Consider the following 25598-nt stretch of genomic DNA (forward strand, 5'->3'; position numbering starts at 1 on the left):
TCCCAAAGCCAAAAGTTCAGTGTCCAGTGAACAGTTATGCTCCTTCACAGTAATATTGCCAGGATTACACTACCTCTTGTTCAGCAAAACAACAATCCTGCCAGCCCTCTTCTTACCCCTCTTAGGAGTCTCTCTATCTGCCCACACTTCTCAAAGCCTGGTACAGATACTCTGTTGTCTAAGAAGTTCACATAAAGCCGGGATTCCGTGAAGCACATGATACTGCTGACAGCACACTCCCTCTGGGTCCACACAAGGGCTCACAGTTCATCCATCTTATTTCCCAGTGACCTTACGTTCACCATCAGAACTGATAGAGCCACAGGCTTGAATTTCCTTCTTCACCATTTCACTACTTAACTGTGTACCTGGTGTTTTAATAGTATTATCTGCTGTTCCTAGTTCTTTTGGCAACTAAAGTACTAACTAGATAAATTTACATTTTCTGGTCAAAAGTGTGTGCTGCCTCCAGTAGCATCTGCAATTCTCCAAAGTAGCTGGTGACATCACAAAAGACTGCCACAATTAAAGCCAGGGGTTTCTATTTAATAAAATAAATAAACAAATAATAAATAATATATAAATACATCAATTATAAACACCTGGCTGCTAGACCAATCGCACTGTTCATTATACCATACCCCTCCTCCCCCCTGTCTCTTTTCTTTAGTCCACAGGTCCTATCCAGTATAGCAGCTCTGTTTGAAATGTGCTGGTGGGCAGAGTGTAGATGTAAATACTGAACAAGTCGTGCCATTGGACGAATGACATGCAATGACTATGCAGCAAACTCCCACTGAACATGTGCAATATACTCACAGTAGTGCAGGAATACACACAAACACACACATACACACACACAGAGCACAGGGTTCAGCCAGGGAGGGGCTGCGACGAGCCAGAGGAACACTCCTGCTCAAGTCTGCCTGCCCCAGACAGTCAACACCAACCTTCCCGCTGATCTGAGGGCAGGTTTGTGTGCCATGGCAGGGTGGAATCATGAACGGGTAAAGTGGGTCAAAATAAAGTAAAAATAGCAAACAGGAAGAAACACAGAGAGTAAAACCAGCCAATGTCTTTGAGCAACATACACTCAATACACATATGATACTAGTGTAGTCTAGGTCAGTACATAGGCATACTGTACTGGTCTGTTGTGGGAGAATATGCACAGAGGTGGGTAGTACTTAGTTACATTTATTGGGTAACTTTTTAAAGAGATGGTATTTTACTTCTATGGCATATTAACAGCTATCATATTTAGATCACCACATTACCTCTTATTGTTTTGAAAATATTATATTAGTCCAAAACAATGTATGAACATGTTTTTTGTCACTCCGTCTTCAGAGTGCTATCGCAACACAATCAGCATGCATCCCATTAGTGAAACTACTTCACATCGCATCAGGTTTGTGCACATAATCTTACAGCTAACCATAAGGAAGGTTCAAACAGGGTATGGGAGAGATCACAAAATTATTCAAACATGCATGGATGACATCTAATGGTGCTTTTACACCGACAGCAATTGGTGAGTGCCAAACATTCCATTATTGATGGTATGAAAGCATCAATTGCACTCGGATCTGTTGACTCTCTGGTGAGAGAGTGAACTCGGGTCCAGACCATAGACAGTAGGTCCAAACCAACTGCATCATAGGAGGGGATACTGAATATTTCATTTCCTGTTTGTGGTGAGTGAAGAAGACATGAGGCGAACCTCAAACCATGGCTAAACGTGGTCCAAGTAAAAGTAGAGTAATCAAAGGAACCATAACTGATTTAATGAACCATTCACAGTTTCTTTGTACCGGCCATGTGGACTTAGAGTTGCATCTTTAAGACAAGCATATGGTATTGGCAGGAACCTGCATGAAGTTGGCCCTTCATTAAGCACAAACCTAAGCAAAAACTATGTAAATCGTTTGTGCTTTGTTTGTGCTGTTTCGTGCTGCAAAAAATTTCATTTGTGTTGTTTTGGTTTTGGAGATATTAACAATTCTTTTATAGGTCAAAGTGGAGTCAGCCAGCCACCCAGAAAGCTTCAAAATGCTTTAAAACGACCCAAAATTGTGTCAGTCATTTGTGCTTCATTTGTGCTGTAAAAAGTTTCATTTGTGCAATTCTGGTTCTTAAAATATTAAGTTTTATTTTTGGACAATGACGTCATCCAGCCCCTAAAAATGTTAAATAGCCTCAAAACAGGCAGAACATTATACAAAACATTTGAATTTTGTTTGTGCTGTTTTGTGCTGTGACTGTTTTCATTTTGTGCATATATTTCTAAAATGATTTATTATTATTTTAGTGGAAATTATATGAGGTAATTTCCTCTCAGCTGACGCAGCGGCTTTAGCAAAACTCGCCAAAACTAGTGAAGATCTCAGGCTGTGGAAAAGTCTGTATCAGTCTTTAGAAACTTGTTTCTGATTCATAATTTCTATAATAACACAGACTTTTCCACAGCCTCAGATCGTTTCTCTTCACTAGTTTTGCTAAAGCTGCTGCCGTTAGCTGCCGTTAGTGGAAATGTCGTCATACAATTGCCTCAAAAGTCACAATTAATCATTTTAGAAATATACTCGCACAAATGAAAATTATCACAGAACAAAACAGTACAAATGAAATACAGACGTTTCATAGAATTTTCTGCCTGTTATGAGGCTATTTAACATTTTGAGGGGCTGGAGTACGCCATTGGCCGAAAATAAAACTGCTAAAACTGCTTTGTGTCTATCGTTTGAAAATACTACATTTTGTACATTATTTCATGTTTTGTCCAAATTATTAATCAGATGTTTAAGTCCCAACAGCTACTTTTTAAGTTTCTTTTACTTGAGTAGTAGTTACTTGATTACTTGAGTAATTTCTTGGACCAAAACTTGAGTAATATTATTTTGAAGAAACATTGCTCTTACTTGATTAAGTACTTTGAACATTTGGCTACTCTACCCACCTCTGCATATGTGTATATAGTGTAGATACTAGTGTGGCCTGCACAGTTCTGGTCTTGATAGTCCTGGTTTGGATAGTCCTGGCTCAGTTCTGATCACTGCTCAGGTTGTAGTAGAGTGAGGTTTGTAGCAACCACTAACATAATAATGGCCAATTATGTAATCATTTTCAAGTTTAAATGTAATAAGCCCATAATGTAATAACAGTCCGATGATGTTACTATATGTTGTGTAATGTAACTATGTTGAGTCAATAATGTACTAAAATCTTGCCAATAATGACTACATTATACTCCCCACATTGTAATGTAGTCATTATTGGTTGCAGTTACATCATCAGAGAAAATGTTCCTCATCAGCTCCAACTTCTGGTGTCTAAGATGAGACTTAAAACCAGGGAGGAACTTGGACTTAGAGTTATGAGCTACTGGACCTGCTGTCACTCTCTCAGGTGCTCAGGTCAATCTTGTTAATCAATTATCTCTTTAATCAATTATCTTTTATTTGCTTGTATTCATATTACTTGCAATTTTATGATTTTATAATTTTGCTTTTATTTGATTTTATACTGGTTTTACATTTTTCGCATTTATACCTTTTATGTCTTCTCCGTTCACTTTGGAAACTGTGCGATATAAATAGGAGTGGATTTGTTTGAGTTAATTTTATCCACTTTTCTGTCATCCTATGGATCATTTCTTGTTTAAAACTACAATGAAACTTATGTAATCCACTTTTAGACCTGGTTTAGCCCTAGACCAAGAAGAGATCTTGTGGCACTAGGAAAGCCAAAACTTTTCTTTGGTTTTACTTATTACATTATTGGCTTATTACATTATGGTCTTATATTATGTTTAAACTTGGCCAAAATTATTACATTATTAGCCGCTACTACATTATCAGCTGCTAGAAGGTGCTCAGAAGGACTTACCCCGTACATACAGATTGGCCGGGGCAGAGTAGCGGGTCCCAGCGCCGTTGGTGGCTACACACTCGTACTTGCCCTGATCAGACTCCTCACTGTTCTCAATCTGAAGAGCTCCTGGGAAGAGACATCACATCACCAAGAGCAGAGCACAAGGAGTCATGACATCGCAATACATTGTGTACAATGATATAAAACAGTCTATCTGTAATTATTAGAATATCATGAAAAAGTGTAATATTTTTCGGCACTAATTTCATAAAATCAAATTTGTATATTATACAGATTTACAGAGTGAAGCTTTCTAGTTTCACTCTAATAATTGGAGACAGACTGTAAGGTCTCATCAGAGGAACTGCTGTACATAATTTATGTAATATCAAATTAACATTCTATTAGGCTAAAACTAGGGGTGGCACGGTTCATGAAAAACGATTCGGTTCGCTTGTCACGGTTTGGGATGTGTGCGTACCGTACGGTTTCCACGGTTCCAGGCTTGTGCATTGTAGCCTCGTGCCCGTATGTGACCTGTTTCGCTTTGGCGCAAAAGAAAAGGTGTGGAGGGTGGGTGCTGCGTATCACATGTAGAAATGGCAAGTAGGAGAGAAGAGGGCCACCCGGAGATGGAGAATGCGCCCGTGTCGTTGCCTCGCGGGGCCACACGGGGGCGACTCCATCGGCAGCTGAGGCAGGACATGCACGTGCAGCGCTGGCTCTGTGTTTGTCGGGGGGGCAGGCGATCGGCCTTGTCGCGTTTAGACACTTGTTTCGCCCTACGAGAGCGTAAAAACTGCAACTTTTGGAAAGTGAACGAGGGCGACGCCACTGTAGCATTAGCAGCGCGTATGGAGCAGCGCGTATGGAGCAGCGCGTATGGAGCAGCGCGTATGGAGCAGCGCGTATGGAGCAGTGTGTCCTGCGCGCGTAGATTTCAGAACATAGGATCCATCCTATTTTTTGACACTACGTGAGCGTATCCCTGTCAAAATACACAGAGAGCATGAATCTTTGTTTATATTTGTGCATTTACCATCAGAACAACGTGCTCCTGGGGCAGTTCTGTGTCGTGTGAAAGAGCTCAGCTCCAGAAAGACTGTTAATAAGTGCTTTAAAAATTTACTTTTGAAATCCTGGCGTTTGCTGTGGTTTGTCTGTACAGAAGGTAAATACAAGTGTGTTCAGCTGTTAAGGCCCGGCTCCACTGCACACGCCTAACCTTGCGAAACCACAGCCGTGCGTCAACGCAAAGGTGGCTCCACCGGCAGCTGCAGCAGGACGTACACACGCAGCACTGACTCTGTGTTTGTCAATGGGAAAGTCAATCAAACTTGACGGGGCGCGTTTAGCCGCTTGTATCAGGTCCACAGTGAAAGCTGAACACTCTTGTATTTACCTTCTGTACAGGCTGACCACAGCAAACACAAGGATTTCAAAAGTAAATTTTAAAGCACTTATTAACAGTCTTTCTGGACCCGGGCTCTTTCACACAACACAGATCTGCCCCTAGTGCATGTTGTGCTGATGGTAAACGCACAAATACAACCAAAGTTTCTGTGTATTTTGATGGGGATATGCGCCTATGCTCGTGCAGAGCGTCAAAAAACAGGATGGATCCTATTTTCTGAAATCTACGCACACATGTTGCTCCATATGAGCGTCTAGCGCGCTCAGTGGAGTTGCCCTCATTCACTTCCCATGCATTCCAAAAGTTATGTTTCCAGACTCTGCAGTTTTTCACTCGCATAGAGCGAAACACGCGTGCAGTGGAACCAGGCCCTGACGCGTATTTCGCTCTATGCGAGCATAAAAACTGCAACTTTTGGACACTTAACCTTGCAGCAAAGCGCGCAATCTCACTAAACCAAGTATCCCGACTCCTGAGGAGGGTTAGGGAGGTGGTAACATTTTTTCAGCGAAGCACAACAGCTGCCTATGTCCAATAATAATGTGCTTAAAGTCAAGTCAAATTCAGTTTGTGCATGATTACATTACTAACTATAATTTTATAACTTTTTAAAAGCTCTGTCCTAAATTATGGATAATTAAGCTAACATAGCATATGATAAAGTATATTTCTGGAGATTAAAGATTAAAAAGAAAAAATTACAACAAGAACTGTATCGAACTGAAAACCACGACCTTAAACTGCAATCCAAACCAAACCATGAATTTTGTGAACTGTGCCAACCCTAGCTAAAACACATTTAGATTAGGACATTAAAGGTCCTATATTTACACAAAATTGACTCATGTGAGCTTTTATGTTAAAACGCTGTTACTTGCTCAAAAACAGACGTGGAGTGGTGTTTTGTTTCATTCACACATGTTTGAGCAATCCTGCATTATTGGGTTGTGTACATTTCCAAAGCTCATAATATACTGTTCCACCTTGTGATGTCATCAAGTTATATTTATAAAGCAGACCTATTATGCAAAATCATAAAATTCAGCCATATTTAATCATGTTTCAGCCAGTTCTTTTCCCTCACTATTTAAACTCTCCAAGATGTATTTGGAGTGTTTCGTGCATATCTGAGCAATCTTCAATTAGAGATGCACTGATCTGGTACTGGTACTGGAATATCTGTGCTGATATAAAAAAAAAAATCATCTTCCAAATATCAAGACTATTTACTGGTGGTAGTTGGCCCAAGAAGTCTCATGTTGTTTATTATTGTTATTGGCCCGAGCCCGTAACGAAGTAACTGGCGAGGGCTGTTGTTTTTCCTCAGTTTCTTACATATTATTAGGCTCGAGCCCCAACAGGTTCGCTACAACATACGCATGGGCAACGATGAGCACATGGGCGAATGCGAGAGGATGTTGTGCAGCTTCGTCCTCTCAGTCGCCCCCGGCATGAACAACCGTATCCCAGTAATCCATGCCCAAAGCCTGGGCCAAATTTATTTATTTTTTAAAATAATTTTATTTCCAAACTACATATATTACAACAAATAGGAACCAAACAACATACAAGATACAAGACAGACATTACAATCGAAGATTACATACAAATAAGAACAAAGGTGACAGGGGTTGGTGACAGTGTGGACCTTATGTGTGTGTGTATGTCTGTGTGTGTGCGTGTGTGTGTGCATATGTGGGGGTGCGTGTGTGCATATGTGTGTGTGTGTGTGTGTGTGCGTGTACGTACGTGTGTGCATATGCATGTGTGTGTGTTTGCGTGTGTGCATATGCATGTGTTTGTGTGTGTGCATGTGTTTACATGTGTGCATATGCGTGCATGTGCGTGTGTGCATATGCGTGTGTGTGTGCATATGCGTGTGAGGGTTTCATCCTGCCCCCTCCTGCCCCTCCCTTCCCTGCTCCTTCTCTCCTTACCCTATTTGGTTTTTCCTGGGCGGACCCCAATCACTCACCTGCTGAGCTCCACTCCTGATCCTCGTCAAGTAATCATCTCCTGCAATAAAAGACCTGCTGACCTGCTCTCCAGTGCCAGATTGTTCCATCAACCAAGTGGTGAACAACTCAGGCTTTTTGTATTTTTGAGCATTTTTGAAGATTTTTGACTCTTACCTGTTTTCTTTTATCCATTTCCCAGTTCTTCCGTTTTGGAGCCAGCCACATCCCGTTACCACCAGTTTCTGTAAGCCTCCGGTCAGCCTCCATCTCCACAGACCTCCCATCTGCAGCCAACCCGGACCCATCCTGCCTCCCCTGGAATCTATCCCCCCGCCAAGACTATTTTTGTAAATAAAATACTTTTTTTTCCCTCTGCATATTTGGGTCCGACCAGTGATTCTTTAACAGAACGATCTGGCCAAACAATGGACCCAGCAGAACCCAACGAGTTGGAAAAGATCGTTGCCACCCAAGGAAATTTACTTGGCCAGCACCACAAATCACTACAGGATCTGAGAGAATCAAATCTAAATATCGGACTCCAAGTCTCAAATTTGACCAGGTTGGTGGAGCACCTTTCTAATCAACTCTCTGCCCAGCATTTCTCTCACCCACTAATCCCACTTCTGCTGCTGCCCCTGCTGCTGCCTCTGCCGGTGCCTCTGCTGGTGCCTCCGCTGTACACCCTCCCCGTGAAACTCCAGTTCCTCTTTTCCAGAGCCATACAATGGGGACCTGGGTAAAAGTAAAGGCTTTCTCTTGCAGTGTATGACTGTTTTCACCTGCCAGCCTTTGACATTTTCGACCGACCAGTCCAAGGTAGCCTTTATTACGGGGTTGTTACGTGGAAGAGCCCTTGACTGGGCCGAGACTATGTTGGGTGGCAGGGGCATTGAGAGTTTCAGTTATTCTGAATTTTTTGCGGACGTTAAAAGAGTTTTTGCACACCCAGATTGTGAGGCGAATGCTGCCAAGAGGCTTCTAGATCTCCACCAGGGAGACAAGAGTGTGGCAGACTACTCCATTCAGTTCCGGATCTTGGCTGAGGAATCAGGGTGGAATGAAACTGCCTTAAAGGGAGTATTTTGGCAAGGGTTAAGTGACACTTTAAAGGATGAACTATCAGTCCCTGATGATCCCGTCTCTCTCGAGGAATTAATCTCTCTGTATTCGTATCGACAACAGGCTGCGCGAGTGGAAACGAGAGAGAATTCCTCCTACTACATCCTTCGTGCCTCGCTCCTCACATCCAGCCCGAATTCAGACAGGTAATTTTCCTGCTCTGCCCCCTGCTCCACAATCCCCAGAGGTTCCTATGCAAATTGGCCGGGCCAAGTTGTCTGTCCAGGAGCGGTCACGGAGAATTCCAGCTGGCGAGTGCTTGTACTGTGGTCAAGGTGGCCATTTTCTCATTCATTGTCCTGTCCGTCCAAAAGAGCCCGCTCATCAGTAATGGGGGTACTGATGGGCGAGGTTTCTAAAATCCCCACTGACCAACCCAGACTCCTGTTACCCGCAACCCTGTGTCACAATAACCAGTCACTTCCCCTTCAAGCACTACTGGACTCCGGGGCAGAGCAGAACTTCATGGACTCTAATTTCATTTTGCAGGCAAATCCAAACTACCTATGTCTACTCCGGATTTAACCTCAGTTCCACCAGAATACCATGACTTAGGGGAGGTCTTCAGTAAGGAGAAAGCACTATCCTTACCACCACACAGGCCCTATGACTGTGCCATAGACCTTCTTCCCAGAGCTCATCTTCCACCCGCTCGCCTGTACAACCTATCCCGACCTGAAAGAGAGACCATGGAAACGTACATCAGAGACTCTCTAGCTGCAGGTATCATCCATCCTTCTTCATCTCCTGTGGGGGCTGGTTTCTTCTTTGTCGCCAAAAAGGACCAGACTTTACGACCATGCATTGACTACAGAGGTTTGAACAATATTACTGTAAAAAACAAGTATCCTCTGCCTTTGAGCCTTTGCAGGGTGCCACCATTTTCACCAAACTGGATGTGCACAATGCATACCATCTTGTCCGCATCAGAGAAGGAGACGCAAACGCTCCAGCCGTGTTTCAAGCTTTGGTAAATGATGTCCTTCGGGACTTTCTTAACCGCTTTGTTTTTGTCTACCTGGACGATATTCTAATATTTTCCAGAGACCCATTGGAACATCGCCAACATGTCCGCCAAGTCCTCCAAAGGCTTCTACAGAATAAACTATTTGTGAAGAGTGAGAAATGTGAGTTCCATGCCAGTTCTGTCTCTTTTCTGGGTTTTGTAATTGAAGGTGGACAAGTTAAGGCTGACCCTATGAAGATCAAGGCAGTCTCGGAGTGGCCCCCTCCCTGTAATCGCAAACAACTACAATGGTTTCTTGGCTTTGCCAACTTTTACAGGAGATTCATTCGAGATTACAGCAAGGTTGCACTTCCCCTCACCCGTCTACCTTCCACAAAACACCCATTCCAATGGACTCCGGAGGCAGACTATGCTTTCAATAAGCTTAAGAGGCTATTCACTACAGCTCCCGTCCTGATTCATCCTGACCCGTCAAAGCAGTTTATTGTTGAGGTTGATGCCTCAGATGTGGGAGTCGGAGCTGTTCTCTCCCAGCGCGCCGACTCAGATTTTCGACTCCACCCTTGTGCTTTCTTTTCCAGGCGGCTAGTTCCTGCTGAACGTAACTATGATGTCGGCAACAGGGAACTCTTAGCAATCAAACTCGCACTTGAAGAGTGGAGACATTGCCTGGAAGGAGCAGAGCAGCCCTTCATTGTATGGACTGATCACAAGAATTTGGCCTACATCCAGTCTGCTAAGAGGTTGAACTCACGCCAAGCCAGGTGGGCTTTGTTTTTTGGGAGGTTCAAGTTCTCCATTACGTACCGCCCTGGTTCCAAGAATATAAAACCCGATGCTTTCTCGCCAGTTTGACCCTTCTGAGCAGTCTGATCCTGAGACCATTGTACCTGTTAATTGTGTTCTTGGAGCTCTCTGTTGGCAGGTAGAAGTAAATGTGAAAAAGGCGCAGGAAGCAGAGCCCCATCCAGGAGGTGGACCACCCAACAGACTCTATGTCCCATCTGCTGTACGCAGTGAGGTCTTGCAGTGACCCATAACTCCTTTTTTGCCTGTCATCCTGGGGTACAGCGCAATTTGTCCAGCCTCAAGCGTTGGGGGGGGGGGGGCTAAGCGGATGATTTACTGTTGACCTGAATTGAGTATGTGTTGGAGTTTTGCCTCAGATCCCCACTCAAGTTGAAGGAGGCCGAGCCACACCCACGCCCCCATGGCGAGCTGATATATATGTACATGTGCATACATTCAAACGCACACATGCATGCACGTACCTGCTTGCACAGGAACGTACACGTACACGCACATACACACAAGCCTGCACACACACTCACACAGATGAACCCACATTCATCCATGGTTGACTTGTGATGCATTAAAAAAAAATTGGGTGTGATGCATTAAAAAAAAATTGGGTGTGATGCATTAAAAGTATCAGGGAGGGAGGAGCTTGGAGGTAGACCAGAGAGTGAAGCCAGCACAGAGGGGAGGCCCTGAGGAGACGGGGGAGCACGGGCCTGGGCACCTTGTAGGTGGACCCCCACACCCAACAACCAGGCGACAGCAGAGAGGGCCCAGCCCGCTAGGGACCTGAGGCAGATAACTTCCGTGCTGTATTCTTAAGTGTATTAAAGTAATATTTTATATAGCCTGTCTATCCCATCCCTGTTTCTTTATAAAATAAAGTGGTGTGTGAGTGTTTGACATTGCGTGTGTTTGTATAGGTGTGTGTGAGTGTGCATGGGTGTGTGTGTTGTGTGTGTGTGCATGTGTATGTACTCTCAGGACTTCATCCTATATTTAAATGTCAGGCAAAAGGTGGATTGCTACCAGACATAGAAAAGAGTTGGGGAACAAGGAGATGAATAATCAAATATGAAATTACATTTGTAGAAAATCAAGGAAGGTGGACCAGGGTGACTGGGGTGCTGTTGTGCTGACAGGGGTGGTAAATGTGTATTCCAGAAAGATATAGTCCTGGGCTCGACATTAACGGTTGTCCGCTGGCCCGGGGCAACTAAAACTTTTGTCCGGGCAAGTACTCTCCTCTGCCTAGTTGCCCGAGCGGGCAAGTGAAAATAAAGCGACACAAATCTAGTCCCCCAGTAATAATAACTATTTATTTGGTTGATAAACAAAGTGACGGGTTGTCTGTTCATAACGCATTTTTTTCATTTCCCTGAAAGAAACAGATAAGTCCAACCTTTTGAACTGCCACGAAATACGGCCGCGGTGACAAGTGCTCACTTCATGCGCGTTGCTGTGCGCATCACAGTCAATGTTTTGTCTTTCCCACTGACTGTAGGCATCTTAAATAAAACGGACGTAGTATTACACTGCCTCCTGCTCCACAATCTTTGCCCAGTCAATCAAAAATGTTCCTTAGTGCGAACTGTGCCACTCCACCTCTTTTTTCTGTCTCTCATTCTACCGTCACATCTCACATATCTAGGAAACTTCATGACGCGTCGGAATGAAAAGCGAACTCAGGGCTAAACCCAACTCCAAACATTTGCCATATATTTATCAAGCCTACTCACTAATCTCAGTAATTAGTTAAAATGCATAGGTTATTATTATAGCCCGTGCTTTTGGGAATAACATTCACTGGGGCGGTACCGGGGCGTCTCCAAGCTCACGCTGCACCTTGTTTCTTCAGCTCTTCTGTTTTACCGGTAAGAGACACACTGCACTTAGTTTGGACATATGTAAGACATGCTCAACATGTTAAACATGAGCGCTGTTTGTGCAGTACATTTGAGCAGAGCGCAGTACTGACGCGTGAACACCTGCACTACTGATACATTGAAGTGAAATTAAAGTGTGTGTTGGCTCATTGACGCGGGTATTTAATGAAAGGGACCGAAAGTGGGCACCGAGCGAACTTTTGTTTTTTTTAATACCAGTTTTTTAGTACTTACCAGTACTTACCGGGCCTTTTCGGTCGATGCCTACTCGAAACAGAGTTTCGATACCCAACACTATCTGCACAGACTATAGGCTCGTGCAAGTCCAGTTCTATGGTGTACTGGCACTAACATATTTGGAATGTGAAATGTGCAAGTGAAAGTCGGTTTCTTAACCTGTGGGCGAGGGTCCAAGGGAAGAAATTATAAGGCTATATATTTGTGAAGCTCATGAAGCCAAAATGTACTTTAAACATACAGAAAGTAAATCAGAAGTAATGCAAAGTAGTGTAACTCCATTACATATGTGGGGCAATACTGCATTACAAAATGTTACACTGCAAAATGCAATATGTATCACAGTTTCAGATTAACTTGCTCATTGGTCCCAGCATTGGTCCCAGATGACAGCAACCAGGACTATAGATGTTCTGTCATTTATCTATAATCACATTAGTTCTAGTTGTCACCTGCCCATATGGGTCTGACAACCTGAGACACGTTGAGGCACTCTTAGATCTCTGAGTGGATACAAGAGAGAATCGTTTTCATCTCGTATACATACAAATTTGGACACACTTTTTCATTTATGCTTCTTTTTTCCCCTCCATATTTACACTGTGGAGTGTAGTGTGAAATGATTTAAACTTGTTTTATATATTTGAGATTCTGCCCCACTCTCTCAAACCATTTAGTCATTGTGGTCATGTTATGTTGGTATTCATATGAAAAAAAAAGGTTTTATATGCCTGTGCTAGAGTTCTAGTCAAGACTGCATTAATTGAGGCCAAGACCTGTCCGAGACCTCAGGGTCCTGAGACCAGGACAAGACCAAGACCTCTGAGGGTCGAGACCAAGACCTCTGAGGGTCGAGACCAAGATCACGGCCCATCGAGACCAAATCATGACCATCTTTGTCATTTTTGGCATTTATTTGTATTTTACAGTTATTTTGGCACATTTTTTTTTAGAAATCTATCTCCATTTTATCTGATAAATGTTAATTTAAGATTAAAGTAAGACAAGCAAACTGTACTGCACTGAACACTGCCCTTTTTTTAGACTCTCACCCACAGTTTGAGAACCCTTTCTTTAAGAAAACTTCCATTGGTATTTTACACAAAACTGCTTCAAAGTGAATAAAGTGGGTAGGATTTTTAAACCCGTTTTGTCAAGTTTCTAACTGGAGTTATATTCACTTACTGGTTTTGCAGTGGGATTTACCACATTTACCAAACGCATGTCGTGACAAACATAGATACATTTTAGCACTTTTATTAGGCAACCTTCAACCACATGTAGCAGTAGTGCTGCTTTGTGCCAACAATGTAACATAAATTTGGATTTGTTTTAGTATTATTTTTCTAATCTGTGGGCATTGAAGAGGGAGCCCGTTTGTGCTATATGCAGGGAGGAGCGAGAGCGCGAAAAGAAGGAGCAGATGACGTGAGGCAGATGGGCAGGTAGAATGTTTTAAAAAGTTTAACCTGCCCTGTGATACATTCTGGTACGAGAGGGTACACGCTGTTGCGGACAAGGCACGCGCGCTGGGGGCGCACCACACAAACGCACAGGCTGCAGCGAGACACCCCGCACGCCCCCGCACACCCATACAAGTTTATTGCCGATAGCAGTGGCCGTAATGAAATATGATCGCACCTGTCTAAAGTCAGACCTCGAGTCCGAGACAAGACCGAGTCCAAGCGCCTTCAAGACCGAGTCCAAACGTGGTCGAGTCCGAGACGAGACCAATAACTCGTGTAACCTCGCGAAACCACAGCCGTGGCGGTTCTACCGGCAGCTTGCAGCAGGAAGTACACGCGCAGCTCTGGCTCTGTTTCTCAATGAGAAAGACGATCAAACTTGACTGGGCGCGTTTAGCCGCTTGTATCAAGTCTACAGTTAAACTAACAGCTGAACACACTTGTATTTACCTTCTGTACAGGCTGACCACGGCAAAAGCCACGATTTAAAAAAGTAAATTTTAAAGCTCTTATTAACTTTCTGGACCTGGGCTCTTTTACATGACACAGATCTGCCCCAGGAGCACGTTGTCCTGACGGTAAAGGCACAAATACAACCAAAGATTCATGCTCTGTGTATTTTGATGGGGATACGCGTAGAGCGTCAAAAAATAGGATGGATCCTATTTTCTGAAATCTACGCGTGCAGAACGCGTTGCTCCATACGTGCGTCTAGCACCTGCAGTGAAGCCGTCCTCATTCACTTTCCATGCATTCTAAAAGTTAAATGTCCAAAAGTTGCAGTTTTTACGCTCGCATAGAGCGAAATGTGCGTGCAGTCAAGCCAGGCCCTAACAGCTGAACAGACTTGTATTCACCTTCTGTACAGGCTGACCAGGGCAAACGCGAGGATTTCAAAAGCTAATTTTAAAGCATTAATTAACAGTATTTCTGGACCTGGGCTCTTTCACACGACACTGTGGCCATAACGGCTTGTAAAAGCCTGATCCCGTCAGATCTCAGAAGCTAAGCAGGCTGGGCCTGGGTAGTACTTGAATGGGAGACCTCTAGGAATTCCAGGTGCCACAGTGGGGCGCCAGTGGCAAAAAGCTGTCGTTGTGTCCTTAGGCAAGACACTTCACCCACATTGCCTAGTATGAAAGAGGTGTGAGCGTGAGTGATGGTGGTGGTCTGAGGGGCCGATGGCTCAGATTGGCAGCCTCGCTTCCGTCAGTCTGCCCCAGCGTATCTGTGGTTACAGTAGTAGCTCACCACCACTGAGTGTGGAGTGACTGAATAATGAACTGTAAAGCGCTTTGGGTATCTTGAAAGGCGCTATATAAATGTTATCAATCAATCGACACAGATCTGCCCCAGGAGCATGTTGTGCTGAGCCAGGCCCTAAAAAAACGGCCTAGAGTACTACGACACTAACCTGTGCACATATTTAAAAATATATGTATGCAGATGTATGTTATGCCTTGATTTCCAGTTCATGAGGATAGTTTTCTTGGCAAGAGTTAGGGCCACAAGGAGAAGATTATGGTTTGTGTCATCTATTTTGATTATTGAAAGGTCTTCTTGAAGGCAGAGTGAGGGGGGCATGGGGATGCAACAACCCATAATGTGGGATAGTGAGTCCGTGATTTATTCCCAGAAGTGCCTGATGGGTGTGCAAGAAGGCATAAATGTAAATCGGGACAGTTTTGTGTGCAATTTGTGCAGTTAATTTCTGATGTGCATCCCATTTTCAGCATTTTATGACCAGTGCAGTGAGTTCTGTGGAATACCTTATATTGTATGAGTTGTAGATTTGCATTTTTTGTCATAAGATAAATGTTTTTTCAGACCTGGGTCCAAAAGTTGGTATCACGAGTGAGGGAGAGATCTTGTTCCCATTTTATTAACGGTAATGATACAGTGTGGTTGGAGTGAGATATTATTCTATAAATCTTTGATTTTTTTGGGGTTGGGGATATTGATTAATTCTAAGATTGCAGGGGGAAGGCATAGATTTGCTGAACTAGTATTAATTTTTGACTGTATCGAGAATTTGAGTTATGAATATTCCAGAAATTGATTACTTGTGATGCCGTACTCCTGGACCAGGTATGGGAATGACACCAGCGCGTTAGGATGGAAGATGTGTTTTAAATGTGTGATGCCCTTTTGCACCCAGGAGTGAAAATTAAGTGTTTTTTTGTTGCTAAGAAAGTGGTGTAAGGTGTAATCTGAGTGACTGGGGTGTGTCCACTTGTATATGTACTGTAACTGATTAGCCAGAGAGTAATGATAGAAGTGTGGTGCATCTAATCCGCCCTTTGGGTTTTTGAAATGTAGTCAGTTTGATCCTTGGTGTCTTATTTTTCCAGTAGAATTTAGTGATTATTGAGTCGAGGGAGCTGAACCAGGTGTTGGTGGGTTGGAATCAGTGAAGAGAGATAATTTATTTTGGGAAGTATTTTCATTTTGATTATTGCTATTCTGCCCAGAATGGATAGTGGTATATTCCTCCAGTGGTATAGATTGTTGTCTGTTGTTTTGAGTAGTGGGGTGAAATTGAGTCTAGTCAGCTCTGACAGCCTGGACGAAATGTTAATGCCCAAGTACCGGTGCATAAAGGAATAGGTGATGTATGGGCTGTCGCATCCCATTTGGTGTTGTGCAATGGGAGGATGAAGGATTTTGTCCAGTTTATTGAGTAGTTAGAGGTCTTAGAGAATGATTCAATTAGGGTAATTGTTTCCTGTAGAGATGATTGTGGTTTCTGGAGTGTAAACAGGATGTCATCAGCATAGAGATTAATTCTATGTTGCATATGAGTTGTTTGAAATCCTTGTATGCGGGGGTTCTGACGGATGGCTATTGCTAATGGCTCAATGAAAATGGTGAATAGGAGGCATCCTTGCCTAGTCCCTCTGTGCAGTGTGAAATGTTGTGATGTTAGACCATTAGTAATGACAGAGGCTGAAGATAAAGTGTACCAAATTTTAATCCAGTTAATAAATGATTCCCCAAAGCCAAATTTGTGTAGTATGGTGAAGAGAAATTTCCAGTTTACTTTGTCAAATGCTTTTTCTGCATCTAAGGTTGCTATGATGGAGTCTTCTTCTTATACTGATGAGTAGTGGATTAAATTGAACAGTCTGCGTGTATTATTGCTTGTCTACCTTTGATGAAACCTGTCTGATCTGGGTGAATTATGTGAGGGGTGACCTGTTCTATTCTATGGGCGAGAGCTTTGCTGAGGATTTTTATGTCTATGTTGATGAGAGAGATAGTTTGATGGTAGGGTGTGGTCTTTATTCGGTTTGGGGAGGAGTGAGATAACAGCTAAGTTCATGTGTTCTGGAAATCTGGACTTTTGTTTAATTTCAGTTATTGCTTTGGTGAATAGTGGTGCTAAAATGGACCAGATGTGTTTATAGAACTCAGCAGGGAAGCCATCGGGATCGGGTGCTTTGTTGTTTGGCATAAGGTTGAGGGCTGTGGAGAGATCTTTTTCTGTTATCTGTGAATCTAACATACTAATCTTTTCTGTATTAACCTGTGGTGTTTTGATGTTCCTGAGAAATGCGTCTATGTCTTCTTGTTTTGGATCCTGTTCAGATGAATATAATTTTTCATAAAAAATTCTTAATATTTCATTTATTTCCTGTGGTGAGTTAGTGAGCTTCCCTGCTAAGTCTCTGATGGTGGGAATTATATTTTTTTCTTGATTTTGTTTTATTTGATTTGCCAGATATTTATCAGATTTATTGTTGTGATGAAAATTTTCTTGTTGGTCTGTGAATTAAGAATTGAGTTTGTTTATTTGTTATGTTGTTAAGTTGGAGTTGATATTTCCTTAAGTCACTCTGAGTTTCTGTTGTTGAATTATTAGTATTCTGTCTCTACTGTCTCTATTAGTATTTAGTCTCTACCAGGGCTAGACAGATAGCGAACATACAAAAAAAGAGAGTCCACACGGCCATATGGAAAAGACTTGTCTTTACGGATGTTTATTTCCACATTTGTCTCTTTATCTTTTTCTTTTTTCCATTTTTCCTTTTTTGTAAAACTGCAACAAACACACAAAAGATGTGTATTAACAAATCGTACATGTTACGACAAAAATAAAAGCCCCACTACCCAGCCCAAACACAGGACAGAGCTAGCAAAAGAAACTAGCAATAAGCAACACCGCGAATGCGTCAAAACTACTGTTCCAACCTTCAGATATTTATAACAATACAAGAAAACAATATTATAACACAAAACAAGCCGAACTTACGGACAAAGATGCCCCAAGGCCGAAAACAGAGACGTATTCTGTCAGACTGCGAACCGATCACGCTTGTAAGTGAGCACGTGCGGTAGAAAAAACAAAACTTAAAACCAAAGGCGTCCACTAGAGGGCGGCAATCAACTTTATAACAAACAAAGTATTAAATGGGTCAACAGTACAATCAGCATTAAGTGTTTCTAATTGCTTGATCTTAAGTTCTAGACTTGCTTCTTGTTCTTGTTCTTTCTTTTTTTATGAACAGAAAATGAAATGATTTTACCTCATAAAACTGCTTTGCCTGTTTGCCAGAGAAGTGTGGGTGATGACTTTGGGGAATCATTTATTTCTAAGAAGGATGCCCACTCTCTTTTGATATAACTGTCAAAATCTGGTTCATTGAGAAGGGATAGGTTGAAGGTCTAGGGATCTAGGGGCCTGTTTAAGTTGCTTGTTTATGTTCCATGTAATTGTAACTGGGGCATGGTCGCTGATGATGATAGGGTGGATTCTTGATTCGGAAATATCTAATATAATTGAATTACTGGTCAGTAAGAAATCAATACGGGAGTATGAATGATGGACCAGTGAGTAAACGGTGTATTCTCTAGTGGTTGGGGGTTGTAAGCACCAACTATCGCCAAGACCAAAATCCTTCATGTACTGTTTTACTATTTCAGTAGATTGCCAGATGCGTTTATTGCTTGTGTTACTGGAGCTGTCCAGTGATGGGTCTATGATTGTGTTAAAGTCGCCTTTGGGCCAAATTTATCGCTGCTAAAATGAGTGGAAGTCAAAGGGAGATCAGGGGGCGACCCCGACAAGATGATGAATGATGAGCACGTCAGCCCTACCATCAAATATGGTATTGATATCAGTATCAGAACTAAAAAAAACGTATTTTCAAGATGCTACATTGCCAATTAACTCCCATTTTCAGTGAAACTGTACACACTCATTGCTCTGTACTTACTTCATTTTCCAGCTTTATGTTTTTAATCATGATACATGTAGGATTCGGCAGTATTGTGTAGTCATTTTGATACAAATGAAAAAAAAAAGTCACATCACACGGCTCACTCACTGTGTGATTTGACTAGTGCAGCTCCCACTGGGCTCCACAGTTTTCTAACACAGAAGTCAGTGGACTTGTTCCTTTTATTAATCCTTTTAAGATGAATATTGTGATTTAAAATGGACCAATTTTAACATAATGACTCACAGGTGTCATAGATAATAAATATAGTAAACACACACACACACACAGAGAGAGAGAGAGAGATAGAGAGAGATGTACTTAAAGTTAACAATATTGAACTGCTTTACTCAATATACTACAATAACCTGGCAAAAATGTTTGTTTTAACTTTTCTTCAGTTCAGTTGACTCACACAATAGCTGTAGCTTCAAAATTTTGCAATTCCATGGCTGGAAATATTCAAATTATTCTAGTGATGGTGTATGTATGAAGTTTAAAATGCAGTGGAGCACTTCCTGTATCACCTGTCAATAACATCGCAGGGTGGATTCAGTCACATAGCCTAAATATGCAGGATCTATATTAAACATGTGAATGAAACAAAATACTTCTCGAGATATGTGATGAAGAGACAATCTTATAACATAGATCAATTAGATACAGTTACTTTATTTAGCAAAAACATCAACATAAATAAAATGACAAAGCTTATACCATGGTCTTACATAGACACAGCTCTGCTACAATGAATTGAGCCATGATAGTCCAGTCTGCCTCCAGGTTCTATATAGAACACTGGAGTGGACAGGGCATCCACACCGTCTCTGTTGTATGCAGTATTTTTGTGTATGCAGTATTAAATTTTTTTCCCATAATTTAGTATCTATGCAAACTTTTACCAAAACAATAGGACCTAAAGACCTTCTTAGTGGATTCAAAACATGTCCTGCCATCAATTAGTCGACTAAAAAGGGGTCATAGCAAAGACAGAGAGAGAGACAGAGAGATATGGTTTATAATAATAATAGTATATTTATAATAGTAATAGTATATTCTATTATCATTTATTATGAAATGCTTATAAAAAGCCCACAAAACAAAGCACAGTGTGGCCTGCTGATTCACTTTTTCACTTCACTTTTGCAGCTGAAATAGAATGTAAGCTGTGACTTTAGATTTGAACAGATCTTGGACAGTTAAAGGTTGTATAGAGGATTTTCCAAGGAACGAGAAATCCAGCGACTGTTTGTCCTTTTTCAAATGTTGCGCATGCGTGAAACCACCCCCCCTCCCCTACAGCTCCCTACGTAGAAACGCCTTCTCCCGCCTCCTCTTTACGCCAGAAACAGGTTTGTTTACAGCCGGTGAGCTGCACATGACTTGTAAACAACTAACTACAGTGTTGGTTAGGCAAGGCGGAGAAGTGAGGAGCGGGGGGAGCGGGTGTGCGGACATTTCGTTCGCGGACGAGAGAGAGAAGTGAGGAGCAGGGAGAAGAGCGGAGCAGGGAGAGAGGAGAGAGGAGAGAGAGAGGGGGAGCGGTGCGCGGAGATTCCGTGCCCGTAGAAGTGAGGAGAAGGGGGAAGAGCGGAACGGGCAGCGGGGACAGGAGTAGGAAAGGGGAGCAGAGAAGGTTGCGCGGAGATTCAGTGCGAATGAACTAGCTACAACACGCAGCAGCAAGCGGACTCTTTCTTTGCCTTGAAAATTACGTTTTCAGACATAGGATATCGCTTTCGTGTCCTGAAAAACGTTTGACTAGCTCTTGGAAATAAAGTACGTTTTCATAATAAGCAGAAGTTACCTGTCCAGGAGTAATTTGGCGACCAATGCGTCAGTCTTTAGACCCTGCGTCTGCTTCAGTCGCGCCATCGCTGGAATGAATCTACAAGAATCACCTTAGTTTGGCTTCGCTGCTTTTCCCCTTGTCTTCTTCTTTCAGCGACCTCAAAAACGGACTTTCTTTTGCGGCTAACTGCTCCTGGATTCTTGTCTGCCATTGCAACAAACTTTGTGCTAACTGCGAGGAAGATATAGGTCAAAAAAAGCCGCTAAGAACTGTTGCGTTGGTGGAGTAAACAGCGTCTGTGCGTCTTGCGTCTGTGGACTGCGTGACAGGCGTACGTAAACCACGTACCGGCGGCGCGCAGGCAGGTCAGTTACGCTAGAAACGTAGGGAGTTTGATTGATAGCCTGTCAGCTAACAGATAACGAGGCAATGTCGTTATCTATTGGCAAATGTTTAGCTGGCCCCACCACGTCCAGAGTTGATGAATTTTTATTCTCTTTTTTTTGGTCATCATAATTACAAGGCTACTGCACCTCTATAATGCTATCATTGACAACTTGAAACAAAAAAAACAAAAAAAAAATCCTCCATACAACCTTTAAGGCCAATTTACGGTCCAGCGTCAAATTGTCGATGCAGAGAGTCTGCATCAACGTGAACCCCCCTACGCAGAGCGTTTGCGTCGACCAACGTGCACCTTCCAAATTTTCTAACTACGCGTCAAAACGATGCAGACAGCAGGGGAAGCGATGCAGATGATAAGGGCTGTGATTGGTCCTCCCAACTACACTACATATATTTCCTGTACTCAGCTTTCCTTTCTTTCAATATACACTGAGAAATCATGTGTTTAAAGCAGCTTTTGAGCATACTGTATGTGTTTACGATTTACAGAAACAAAACTTAAACTGCATGTCTAACTTGCACAAACAAAGTGTTCAAAAAACAGCCTTCTCCTTGTGCCCTGATACGGTTCAGTTTCTGTCAGACTTAAAAACGACACGACTCAGTGGAATATGAGTGTTCTTTCTATGACAGAGGGATATTGTACTAATAGTGAGTCTGTTCTGTGCTTTTATTGCGTCGGAGATGATTCATGTTAAACTTTTCAGAAATTATACGTCTGCAGGTTGTACACACAGACCGTATATATGACTGGACAGATATTCTAGCCCCCTGGTGTTTTGGCAGTGAATTACCTTGTGGTGCACAGACCTTGACGCAGATCCATAAATCCAAAAAGGACAGCGACAAGGCGACGGTGGCAGTGCGCATTGAGTCGATGCAGAACAATACTTCACCCTTTACTACTACAACTACTTGGATGCCTGAGCTTTTCTCTTCTGAGTTTGTAGGTTTCTCTGGTTTCTATAACATGCACAATAAATTTAATCTTTCAGTTAACCTGATCAACCTGACCAAGATTAGCTCAAGGAGATAACTCATGTTGTGGTGAGCCACCCAGGACCGACATCACCACCCCATCCATGTGTGCTTTAAGTTTCGAAGAATCGTCTGTCAGAACATGGATGCTGATGACCACTCTAGTGTTATATAAAGTATGTTTATGGAACTGACATTTACCATGTCAACTGTCAATGGCCATGGTATAAACAGGTTTAGTTCTTCACTCACTGTCAATAGGTTAGTTCAGAAGGTAGCATGAGTATGTATTAGAGTTATTGTTAGAGGATGCTGTGAACAAACAAAACTATTTCTTATGCGCTGTGTCATATTAAAAACAAAATCATCATCAGCATCTTTTCTACCACATGTGAAGTAAATCCTTGTACCACGCCTAAGGGTGAGCAGTTAGAACAAAGCAGATGAGATGAGTGTGTGTGTGTGTTTGAGGGTGGGGGTGGGGACCCGGCATTCTTACCTCGGATTGGTGTACCACCTGGAGAGGTAATGTGAATGCAACAAGATTAGAGACACATACCATTAGAATAGAAAGCAGTCACAGAGGGACCAAAGCAGAGAAAGATGGTGTGTATGTGTGTGTGTGTGTGTGTGTGTGTGTGTGTGTGTGTGTGTGTGTGTGTGTGTGTGTGTGTGTGTGTGTGTGTGTGTGTGTGCGTGCGTGCGTGCGTGTGTGTGAAGGAGAAGGGGGGGTTCTGCCACTAGCTTGGCAGGTGTTATTCCTCATTTAATGTCATATTGAGAGAAAATCAAATTGCTCTGAGGCCCCGGCCATTAGTGGCACTAAGGGCAATTGTTTGAGGGCCCCTCAAGATTCGGGGGCCACCTACTTTTGCCTAATAGTCGAGCCACCTCTGCCCAGACCGTAGACAGCTGTGAAGTGGACTAAGGGAGTGTGATGTCACCCACAACATTCGGCTCCAGTCAAATAAAGGGGTCGAGGCTAGCAGTTATAAGGGCAAATATGGAGCTCAGATCCATAGGCTGTTCTTCTAATGCTCCATCCTGTCTGCACCACCAGGATCATGTAGAGCAGGTTAATACAAACATGAAACCTGAAGAACTGTTGAGCTTGACAGTTACAGAAGGGCGGCAGTTTTTCAATATAAAGTGAATTGGAACCAGAGCCGGAAGCACCAATGCTCACTTCATGTTTGGAACCCGGCAGCTAGTAAGTTAGCTATCTTCATTCATATACAGTCTATGCTCCAAACCAAGAAGCATTTTTAAAAGAAAGTCACATGGAGCTGCCTGATACAAGTGTAGTTACCGTTTGTGTTATGCTAACTGTAGGTTCTGAAGTTACAGTTAGGTTCTGTCTGAAGGTCTATTACTCAAGCTAGACTTTAATCTATGATTTATTTCACCACAACTTGACCAGAAAAAGCTGACTTAGTTGGAAGTACAACAGAGTGAGCTGATTTCCACTGTTAATCAAATCTCTTGCACATTACATTACAGTTACAGTCAACAGTTTTTCAATCAAACACCTAAAAAGGACCATGCACTGATAACAGGCACCTGAAAATGTGTCTAAATCCATTTGGCTAATGTGCATATTGTGTCACCAAGGTAACTGTTGAACATTCAAGTAATGCTCCAGAAGAAATCAAGCCTCTATGAAGAATTATCAGACTGAACATTTGCTAAGCAGGGCCGGGACTGGTCAGGACTGGGAGACCACTGGGTAAATCAGGTGGCACAGGGGGGCGCCAGTCACTAAAACGGTTGTTGTGTACTACATTTCACCCACATTGCCTAGTATGAAAGCAGTGTGTGTGTGTGTGTGTGTGTGTGTGTGTGTGTGTGTGTGTGTGTGTGTGTGTGTGTGTGTGTGTGTGTGTGTGTGTGTGTGTGTGTGTGTGTGTGTGTGTGTGGTGGTGGTTGGAGGGGCCACAGATTAGCAGCCTCACTTCAGTCTGCCCCAGGACAGCTGTGGCTACAATAGTATCTTACCACCACTGGGTATGGAGTGAATGAATGATGCTCTGTAAAGCATCTTTGAATGTCCAGAAAAGCCCTGTATAAAACTGATGCATTAACATTCTTGTGAAATATACTATATCTCATCAAATCAAACAGTGAACAAAACACCAATCCAAGGGAAGTTTTTTAACTTCTACTACTCCTCTACAATAGGGAGAATGGCAGTGACAGTAGAGGGGTCCTGAAGCTGTGTGGCCCCTGAGATCAGAGGCCACCAGCAGCTTTCATGGAGGTGACAGTCTGATCTCATCTTAGCCGTGTTCATGACAGACCCTTAAAATAACGATGTGAAATATAATCAGACCATTATATTTCCACAGCGTAAAAGTGTCCTCCTGAGATTTCCTCACATCTGTCTGGGTGAAGGAGAGGAGATATCTCCTCTGCTTATGGAAATAAAAGTACTGCATACAACCACAGGTTAGACTACTCATCATTTCCTGACAAATTATTGTTCATATCTACATAATAACAAACCAGGAGGCAGGGAGGTGACAAGATGCCAAAACCTATGCACAGAAAAGTAGTCCCACACAAGTACTTTTTGATCTTGAATCTGCCCTACCCTGCAATTTTAGCCCTCATATTGACTTGAGACTTGAGATCTCCTTAAATCTCTCTGGGTGAAGGGGAGGAGGTATCTCATTATTCTGCTTTAGGAAATAAAAGTACTGCATATGACAACAGGTTAGACTACTCATCATTTCCTGACAAATAATAATACATGACAACACCTCTATTTAGTTAAATGAATGTAAAAAACTGCAAGAAAAGTACATTTCTTGTACATAAATATGTCCCTGCATTTTGCAGTTCTGTGCCTTGATTACATTGAAGTGATACTTCCTGTAATAGTTTTGGAGCCTCCTCCATAGTTTTGCTTCCTTTTTCTTACTCTTATTTTACTCTTGCTCTTATACCTAGGCTCATTAGTTAGTTAAAGGTAGTTAGAGTTTGTGGCTAGTGGAGATCTACCTCCTGAGGAGACTAAGGGGGGCACACCTGAAGACCTTCTTCCAGGGTCCTAAGGTGTCCTCTGGACTCAGTGCAAGAGGTGGGTGATAGCAGGGTCCTGTCCTTTGTACTCAGTGGAGTGTTTGTATCTTTATTCTATCCAAAGCATACTTGAATATTCTGGTAAAATTTTATACTCCTGTTAGGATAAATAACAAGGCTTAGGTGGTGTATAACTACTGCTATGATGTAACTGATGTGCTGCTATACAGTTATGGATGTACTGCTATATTTGATTATTGTACTATTAGAATTCACTCTACAATGACCCAGAAAACAGAGACCAGATTACAAATGAGGGATGCAGAGATAGATTCAGTTCATGTACAAGATATTCTATTTCTCTCTATATGTCTAATCAGTTAACTAACTAGGACAAGGATTTATTGATAGGGATATGCTGACTCACGACTCATCACCATGAGCAGACCAGCGAGATGCTCC

General features: G+C 42.5%; 1 protein-coding gene and 1 pseudogene across 1 annotated transcript in view; one reads left to right on the forward strand and one right to left on the reverse strand.

Annotated features, from left to right (window-relative positions):
• The window catches only part of LOC110174624 (receptor-type tyrosine-protein phosphatase S-like), a 119733-nt gene that overhangs the window by 52075 nt on the left and 42060 nt on the right, over positions 1 to 25598 (reverse strand). The window contains 3 exon segments of the mRNA XM_055164726.1: positions 951 to 962; positions 3889 to 3999; positions 22615 to 22632. Of these exon segments, the coding sequence (XP_055020701.1) occupies positions 951 to 962; positions 3889 to 3999; positions 22615 to 22632 (141 nt within the window).
• On the forward strand, positions 14676 to 14792 carry LOC129412203 (5S ribosomal RNA; annotated as a pseudogene).

Source organism: Boleophthalmus pectinirostris, unplaced genomic scaffold (genome assembly GCF_026225935.1).
Source record: "Boleophthalmus pectinirostris isolate CB_2022bp ecotype Guang Dong unplaced genomic scaffold, ASM2622593v1 HiC_scaffold_7, whole genome shotgun sequence".
In the NCBI taxonomy this organism is placed as follows: Eukaryota; Metazoa; Chordata; class Actinopteri; order Gobiiformes; family Gobiidae; genus Boleophthalmus; species Boleophthalmus pectinirostris.